The sequence below is a fragment of the Oncorhynchus nerka genome, linkage group LG20 (assembly GCF_034236695.1).
Source record: "Oncorhynchus nerka isolate Pitt River linkage group LG20, Oner_Uvic_2.0, whole genome shotgun sequence".
In the NCBI taxonomy this organism is placed as follows: Eukaryota; Metazoa; Chordata; class Actinopteri; order Salmoniformes; family Salmonidae; genus Oncorhynchus; species Oncorhynchus nerka.
The window spans coordinates 65,201,434-65,210,684 of NC_088415.1; the positions used below are offsets into that span (position 1 = coordinate 65,201,434).

Genomic DNA, 9,251 nt, shown 5'->3' on the forward strand with positions numbered 1-9,251 from the left:
ACCCGGAAGCCTCACCAATGTGTCGGAGGAAACACTTTACAGCTGGCGTCCGAAGTCAGCGTGCATGCATCCGGCCCGCCACTAGGAGTCGCTAGAGCACGATGGGACAAGGACATCCCGGGCCGGCTAAACCCTCCCCTAACCCGGACGTCACTGGGCCAATTGTGCCTCATGGGTCTCCCGGTCGCGGAAGGCTGCAGATCGAACCCGGGACTATAGTGACGCCTCTAGCACTGCGATGCGGTGCCTTAGACCAAATATATTTTAAGACCAAAACTCAATCTAAAATAGCTGCAGAAATTAACACTGACACACACACACCACTGGCATAGCACACACCCCCACAGCCCCTGGGGGGGCCCAAGAGCTATATATATATGTTTTTAATTACAGGAAATGTGCTTTATAACAGCAGCATTTTCTCTCAGCCTCATGGCAAAATGTGTAAAATAGCATGAGATTAGCTATAAAACTGCACATTTTTCTCTCTGCCCCATGGCAACAACAAAAAAGATGTGACCCTTGCTCAAACCTTGTGGGTGGGCCCCACAAAACTGTGCATACCACTGACACACACACACACACACACACACACACACACACACACACACACACACACACACACTGTCCTGCTTGTTTTAATTATGTTGTCTGGTTGACACCTCCTGCTCAGGAGAGCCAGTTTCTTCGCCTGCTGCCTGGATAAGCACCTGTATGTGATTGGCGGGAGGAACGAGTCGGGCTACCTCTCCAGTGTGGAGTCTTACAAGCTAGAGACTAACGAGTGGAACTACGTGTCCTCCCTGCCCCAGCCTCTAGCCGCACACGCTGGAGCAGTGCACAATGGGAAAATATACATCTCAGGTCAGACCTCACTCATTTTATAGAACCTTTATTTTACAAGGTGGCCCATTTGTCCAAATACCTATTTTTCAAGGGACACCCACTGATCATCTTATTCATGAGAAATTAGTTCATGTTGGAAATTAAAAGCTGAAAAATTATTCACTCAGACACAGTCAAAATGAGAGTACAAAATCTACTGATCTGCAGTATTGTGATGAGTGCAGGACTGCTAAATTTCACCTATCAATGCATACAGACTTTCCAAAAGCAGAGTGATGTGTCCATGGATCCTGATCCTGCCATTCACAGCTAATAGGTCTTTATGTGTGTATCTGCCATACCACTATAGGAGGAGTCCACAATGGAGAGTACGTATCCTGGCTGTATTGCTACGACCCCATCATGGATGTGTGGGCCAGGAAACAGGATATGAACACAAAGAGAGCTATTCATGCCCTGGCTGGGATGAACGACCGCCTCTACGCTATCGGGGGCAACCATCTGAAAGGTAAGGACTGGCATGTCTCAGCTACTGTACTGTGCAGAATAGACTATGTGGAATACAAGATGGATTTTTTGAATAGTTGTACTTAGGGTTGTTGCGGTGAGCATATTACCACACCGGGAGTCATGACTGTATTAAAAATCTACGTGAACGTTGAGCCACGATAATCTCCTCTTATGCACTCTGGACCTGCGTACCCTTAGTACCCAACTCGCTAACGGCCATCAGGTCGCTGATGGCTTGGTACTCAGCACTCTATTGTCCCTCTAACCACTCTGACATCAATGCAAATACAATTGAAAATCACATCAAAGACTTATCATCAAAACAGTATGTGCTTTTAAAACTCACCTCAATGTCAATTGATCAATTTGACGAAAGCAGTTCCATCAACAGGTTGAAACTGAGTGGAAAACAAAGTAGTTGTGGACGTTGTTTCAAAGCCTAACACAACGAAATGGACAGAGCTTTCTAAAGTCATTATTATTTCAAAACACCTGTAGGTACACCTGTAGGCAAATGCATAGGCCTATGAACCCAAGCCCGAAAAAAAATGGAATTAACATAATGCTGTTATACATTATATAGCCTACCACATATACACGCAAGAAAAACATTTACGTGTTTTATTTATATAAGATATCTTTGGTACATAATTGGTTTAGCCTATACTCCAAAATTAAACCAATTCTAGTAATTGCCTTTGAATGTGTAGTGTATTATGCATACTGGATGGACTTGTTACCTTATGCTACGCTCTAAACTTTCTATCCATGAGTCTGGAAGATAATGTATAGGCCTAGGCGATGCTGTTTGTTCATTGATTGTGCAGAACGGTTTACAGAGTTAGCCTAAAATTATAGTGAATTTCTATTTTAATAATTAATGTGCTGACACATTACCTTTAGCTGCAGAATATCTCACCAATGTGAGTTTCCATCTCCTTCCCTCTCTTCTTCATTCTTTTCTTGAACCCGCATAGAGAGGAGAGGGGCGGTCAGAACTATATTGAAGTACAGAAGTACATTGACATTTGTTTGGTAAAAACAGTAGGAGTCTATTCCATTCCAACTTTGATGCTGAAGTATAGACACCTGAGTTGCCTAACCCGTTCACAGGATTGGTTAACTTTTGAAGTTCCTAGGGTCTCTCCACCAAGTTTGGTATATCTGGTTTTAGTTTTAATGTGCCGTATTGCTGGAATAAACTCAAAATACATTTCATATTCATGTTCTGGTGCCGTTCGGGCAGTTCAGAGTATTGATTGGGGACTTGTGGAGGAATGTAACTGTTTTTCTGGGTGATGTGTGATGTTTTATTTGTGCTTCCCATGATTGTGTTTTTGTATTTTGAAGGAAACTTCCACCCCAAAAAACTAGTCCCAAAATGTTTTTCTTGTCAGCGATCAAGTTTTCAAGATATGTAACTTTCAAAAACATTCATCATACCCGTTTGATGCATTTTACATCATATGATACTTTATTTTGCATCATATGTATCATTTCTGTATTTTGAAAGTTTTATATCTTGAAAACTTCATTGCCGACAAGCAAAGCATTTTGGGACTGTCAACAATGGACCAATGAAACAAATACCAAGAGATCGTTTTTGGGTGGAATTTTCCTTATGTATATATTACAGTACCAGTCAAAAGTTTGGACACCTACTCATTCAAGGGTTTTTCTTTATTTTTTTCTTTATTTTGACTATTTTCTACATTGCAGAAAAATAGTGAAGTCATCAAAAATATGAAATAACACATATAGAATCGTGTAGTGCGATAAAAGTGTGAAACAAATCTAAATACATTTTATATTTGAGATTCTTCAAAGTAGCCACCCTTTGCCTTGATGACATGTGATAATGTATCTGTGACACTGTGATTCTGTAGCAGCTGATGCTGTGACTCCTTACAAGGGTCTCGGGCAGGTGTTTACAGAACATTAAGGCCTGTGTGATTAATAAGTTCTTCCTCAGAGAAGGCCCGTTAGACATTTCTGTGCTGAGGTTGCAACTTGTATTAAACCAAATAGATTTTGATTGACTTTATCTGCGATAGCTCTTCTTTTTTTATTCACCTGTAAAATCCCATTTACAATCGCATGTATCATTAACTGTTATTTTGTGCTCAGGGTTCTCTCACCTGGATGTGATGCTGGTGGAGTGTTACGACCCCAAAGCAGACCAGTGGAACATCCTCCAGACGCCCATCCTGGAGGGCCGCAGTGGCCCCGGCTGTTGCATACTGGACGACAGCATCTTCCTAGTGGGCGGATACAGCTGGAGCATGGTAAAGACGCATCTCACTCTCAACTTGATATCATTCATTCACGGCAAACCTAGGTAGGTCGTTTCACAAAAAAGAGTGCCTTTTGCGTCCCTTTGCTATTTTAAGTGGAAATTGTGCACCAATATTGAATTTTAAAAACCTGTTATATTAAAGGGATACTTCGGAATGTTGGCAATGAGGACCTTTATCTACTTCCCTAACGTTAGCAGAATGACTGAAAGTCCATGGTTATCCACTAGCATGTTGGTAGATAGCCATAGACTTCCAGTCATTCATTCCGCGAATGCTAGTTAAGCATTGGCTTGAGAAACTACCTTTAACTTCCTTCATACTGGACACAGAGACATAAAAATGGTATCCACAAATTAATCTGGCTCTGGGGAAGTATATAAAGGGCGTCATTGCCAAAATCCCAAAGTATCCCTTTAAATTAAATTCCCTTTAATATAGACCACATGGATAATTCAGTAAATCAGATAAATGTCCCTCCATCAACTCTGTATCACTTAACGGGAAGTTTTCAACCCACAATCCAAACATTTCTCCAAGTTTCACCATCATTATAAAGCCTTAGTTATTTTGTTGCTTTGGCAAAGTCATTTTTTGAAGATTAAATTAATAACAATGTGATTAGTCATTCATTTATGCTTGTCCCTCATTTGAAGGTCAACCCTGTTATGTGAACTGAACTCTCGTTTTAATATGGTGAAACCATTTTTTTTGTGGTGGTGGTGGTGGTGGAAAACTGAGCAGGTCTGGAATAACACGTCAACCCCGTTACCCATAGATAGACAGGCTAGATTTTTAAAAATAAATGTCATACATTGCCACTCACTGTTGTACATAACAAGCTTCCATTCCCTCTGTCATGAGGGGATTTATGGTTGATTTAAGAAAATCGGCAACTATATTTCGGTCATCGCTATTATTATTATTATTATTATGTTGCAGGGAGCCTACAAGTCTTCCACCATATGCTACAGCCCAGAGAAGGGGACCTGGACAGAGCTAGAGGGAGAGGTGGCTGAGCCCCTAGCAGGCCCATCCTGCTCCACTGTCACACTGCCTGCCTGTCTGCCCTTCAACAAATAACACATCGCTAGGTAAAGAGCAGGATGAGGAGGGAAATAGGTGAGGAAGAGGATGGGGGATGGAGAAAAGGACCATCAATAAACGAACATTTGTAAACAAATTTTGTGATGAAGTACTCCAATCAGCCAATGGGATGTGTGTAAATTATTTTTTTACAGGTTTGACAAAAGAGCACTTTCGTTATTATTGCCTACTGAAGGTTTGAAAAAGTAAGTAATCATGTATTTCATGTATTTAAATCCCCATCTGTGTTGAACATTTTCCAGAAAATAGTCACATTTCATGTCAGATTTTTTCTTTAATCGATAGTAAGTGTTTTTGGCTTATCTTGATATAGCACGCATAGTGTTTAACTGAATTGTTATAGCTTTAAAAAATCAATTTGTATCTTGTTATTAGTAGGAGACATAAATCCAAAACAGAATGCAGTGTTGTTAAAAAGACTTGACACTGGAAACAAACTGTCTGTCGACCAAATCACACTGAAACTGAGTTCTGGTTAATATGCTCTTTTTTTCCCAACCAAAATCATGATTCTGTGTACAGTATATTGTAAACCAGAGACTAACTAACAGTTCATCTGCAGCAAATGAATCATTCTTTAAGCTGCAAGCGAGAACAATTTTTACATTCAACATCGATTCTGACCTTTGTAAAAACGGCACTAAAAAACGAATATGGTTATTTAAGGATGTTACAATCAAATGATTATTATTCATTGCTAGCCATTGGTATACACGGGTAGCAAGTTTAACTGAGTGATAAGGTAGGTTTTATGTTTTATGTTCAATGTTACCTGTTAATGTTTAACAGAGCCTATTTCCAGAGAGCACACAATAAATTCCTCAAAAAGGGTACATCCCATTTACGATTATGATAAAGCACAGAGTGGTCCTCAATGCACTAATGGTGAACCTTAAAAACAGTTGTGTGTAAGAATGGTTCACAAAACTCAAAGTTGAATTGCTGTTACCTTTAGTATGCTATGTTCAGAAACATGATGAAAAGTGAATTCAACTGTCATGTCCGCATTCTACTATTTTGTCTAAGTAAGTGTGCAAGGTCCACACCTGAATATTGGTACCTGTTGAATTACATATAGATACGGTATGTTCCTTTTTTCTTGTAAATAATAGCTTGCAGTGGAACATTTTTGTGCACTCAACCTGGGATTTATTCTCAAATCCTGTTATGTCCTTTGCATTTTAGAATATGAAAATAAAAAGGAAACTTGACAATTACAACAATCTCTGCAGCTTGTTTCAGGTACTGCAAATATTTCCAGTCAACAGACACTCACTTCACATTGAACTTCCAGTATACAAGGACATTCACAGATCCATTCAAACAAAGTAGCCATTCAGACATCTCTTGAATGTAATAACTGTCAAGCAGGGTTGGGTAGGTTACTTTCTTATTGAAATCCAGTACAGTCACTAGTAACTTGTCCAAGATTGTAATCAGTAACGTAACTTTCGGATTACCCAAATTTGGTAATGTAATCTGATTACATTCTGTTACTCTTAGATTACTTTCCCTTTAAGAGGCATTAGATGAAGACAAAAATGTATGTTACCATTTGAATGACATCTATTGCAGGATAAATCAATGTTAAAGCTTACATAGCTGGCATATATGGATGTTACATTTTACCCTATGGGCTGGTTATGTAGGATTCTTCTAACCCATTCCTTTCTATTACAGATAATAATATGATTAAATTGTCTTTACATTAAAAATCTATCAGAATTCTAGTCATTCCAATAAATGTTATACCCCTCAGGACTTGGAAATATTGAAGTATAGATTAGCCAAATTGTTTTACCTGAGCATGACCCCAAAACGAAGGACTTATTAGCCAGCCCTATTCTGTTTATGATTTTGTTGTCATGGAGGACTGATTGGGCTCATTGATTCGAGTTGAAAAATAAATGCTACGCTCATGGAATGACATGCTTTGAGCACTACTGAAAAGTGCTATTTGCATGTGAAGAATGAATGCCATATGCTGCATTTGCTATAGGCCTATTGTTTACATTCTTTGTTGGTGACACTTTGATATCTTCATAATATGCATCTGTTAAAGGGCAAGAAATTGCCAAGAAACTGAAGCTCTCGTACAACGCTGTGTACTATTCCCTTCACAGAACAGCACAAACCGGCTCTAACAAGAATAGAAAGAGGAGTGGGAGGCCCCGGTGCACAACTGAGCAAGAGGACAAGTACATTAGACTGTCTAGTTTGAGAAACAGACACCTCACAAGTCCTCAACTGGCAGCTTCATTAAATAGTACCCGCAAAACACCAGTCTCAACGTCAACAGTGAAGAGGCAACTCCGGATGCTGGCCTTCTTGACTCAAATGATGTCAGTTAGCCATCAGAAGCTTCTAAAGCCATGACATAATTTTCTGGAATTTTCCAAGCTGTTTAAAGGCACAGTCAACTTAGTGTATGTAAACTTCTGACCCACTGGAATTGTGATACAGTGAAAGTGTAATAATCTGTCTGTAAACAATTATTGGAAAAATTACTTGTGTCATGCACAAAGTATATGTTCTAACCGACTTGCCAAAACTATAGTTTGTTAACAAGAAATGTGGTTGGTTGAAAAACAAGTTTTAATGACTCCAACCTAAGTGTATGTAAACTTCCGACTTCAACTGTATATATATCATTTATAAGTCCAAAAATGGATGTAGCAACTATAGATTGCCCATTTAAGTCTCTCAAAAGTGTGCATGTTTGAGCATGTCTCCATTAGTCATATATATATATATTTAGATTTTATCAGCATGAATTAGATTGAGCAATAAAAGCCCCGCTTTTATTCCATAGGCTTGGATCCGCACCTTCAAATCAAATCAAATGTATTTATATAGCCCTTCGTACATCAGCTGATATCTCAAAGTGCTGTACAGAAACCCAGCCTAAAACCCCAAACAGCAAGCAATGCAGGTGTAGAAGCATGGTGGCTAGGAAAAACTCCCTAGAAAGGCCAAAACCTAGGAAGAAACCTAGAGAGGAACCAGGCTATTTGGGGTGGCCAGTCCTCTTCTGGCTGTGCCAGGTGGAGATTATAACAGAACATGGCCAAGATGTTCAAATGTTCATAAATGACTAACATGGTCGTATAATAATAAGGCAGAACAGTTGAAACTGGAGCAGCAGCACAGCCAGGTGGACTGGGGACAGCAAGGAGTCATCATGTCAGGTAGTCCTGGGGCATGGTCCTAGGGCTCAGGTCCTCCGAGAGAGAGAAGGAGAGAATTAGAGAACGCACACTTAGAGTCACACAGGACACCGAATAGGACAGGAGAAGTACTCCAGATATAACAAACTGACCCTAGCCCCCCGACACATAAACTACTGCAGCATAAATACTGGAGGCTGAGACAGGAGGGGTCAGGAGACACTGTGGCCCCATCCGAGGACACCCCCGGACAGGGCCAAACAGGAAGGATATAACCCCACCCACTTTGCCAAAGCACAGCCCCCACACCACTAGAGGGATAACTTCAAACACCAACTTACCATCCTGAGACAAGGCTGAGTATAGCCCACAAAGATCTCCGCCATGGCACAACCCAAGGGGGGGCGCCAACCCAGACAGGATGACCACATCAGTGAATCAACCCACTCAGGTGACACACCCCTTTCAGGGACGGCATGAGAGAGCCCCAGCAAGCCAGTGACTCAGCCCCTGTAATAGGGTTAGAATCCCAGTGGAAAGAGGGGAACCGGCCAGGCAGAGACAGCAAGGGCGGTTCGTTGCTCCAGAGCCTTTCCGTTCACCTTCCCACTCCTGGGCCAGACTACACTCAATCATATGACCCACTGAAGAGATGAGTCTTCAGTAAAGACTTAAAGGTTGAGACCGAGTTTGCGTCTCTGACATGGGTAGGCAGACCGTTCCATAAAAATGGAGCTCTATAGGAGAAAGCCCTGCCTCCAGCTGTTTGCTTAGAAATTCTAGGGACAATTAGGAGGCCTGCGTCTTGTGACCGTAGCGTACGTGTAGGTATGTACGGCAGGACCAAATCAGAGAGATAGGTAGGAGCAAGCCCATGTAATGCTTTGTAGGTTAGCAGTAAAACCTGAAATCAGCCCTTGCTTTGATAGGAAGCCAGTGTAGAGAGGCTAGCACTGGAGTAATATGATCAAATTTTTTGGTTCTAGTCAGGATTCTAGCAGCCGTATTTAGCACCAACTGAAGTTTATTTAGTGCTTTATTCAGGTAGCCAGAAAGTAGAGCATTGCAGTAGTCTAACCTAGAAGTGACAAAAGCATGGATTAATTTTTCTGCATCATTTGTGGACAGAAAGTTTCTGATTTTTGCAATGTTACGTAGATGGAAAAAAGCTGTCCTTGAAATGGTCTTGATATGTTCTTCAAAAGAGAGATCAGGGTCCAGAGTAACGCCGAGGTCCTTCACAGTTTTATTTGAGACGACTGTACAACCATTAAGATTAATTGTCAGATTCAACAGAAGATCTCTTTGTTTCTTGGGACCTAGAACA

The 9,251-nt window shown here is 40.7% G+C and overlaps 1 protein-coding gene across 1 annotated transcript; it reads left to right on the forward strand.

Annotated features, from left to right (window-relative positions):
- The first annotated feature begins 1,203 nt into the window (after window positions 1-1,203).
- On the forward strand, window positions 1,204-5,974 carry klhl14 (kelch-like family member 14). Its single transcript, XM_029623478.2, has 3 exons — window positions 1,204-1,354; window positions 3,484-3,641; window positions 4,593-5,974. The coding sequence occupies exons 1-3, from the start codon at window positions 1,249-1,251 to the stop codon at window positions 4,731-4,733; spliced, it is 405 nt and encodes a 134-aa protein (XP_029479338.2). The 5' UTR covers window positions 1,204-1,248; the 3' UTR covers window positions 4,734-5,974.
- The last annotated feature ends 3,277 nt before the right edge of the window (window positions 5,975-9,251 follow it).

Coding starts and splice junctions, on each gene's coding strand:
- klhl14 (XM_029623478.2), top strand. CDS start 1,249: ATGGATGTGTGGGCCAGGAAACAGGATATGAACACAAAGAGAGCTATT. Junction 1,355..3,483: donor CGGGGGCAACCATCTGAAAG/GTAAGGACTGGC, acceptor TTTTGTGCTCAG/GGTTCTCTCACCTGGATGTG. Junction 3,642..4,592: donor GCGGATACAGCTGGAGCATG/GTAAAGACGCAT, acceptor ATTATGTTGCAG/GGAGCCTACAAGTCTTCCAC.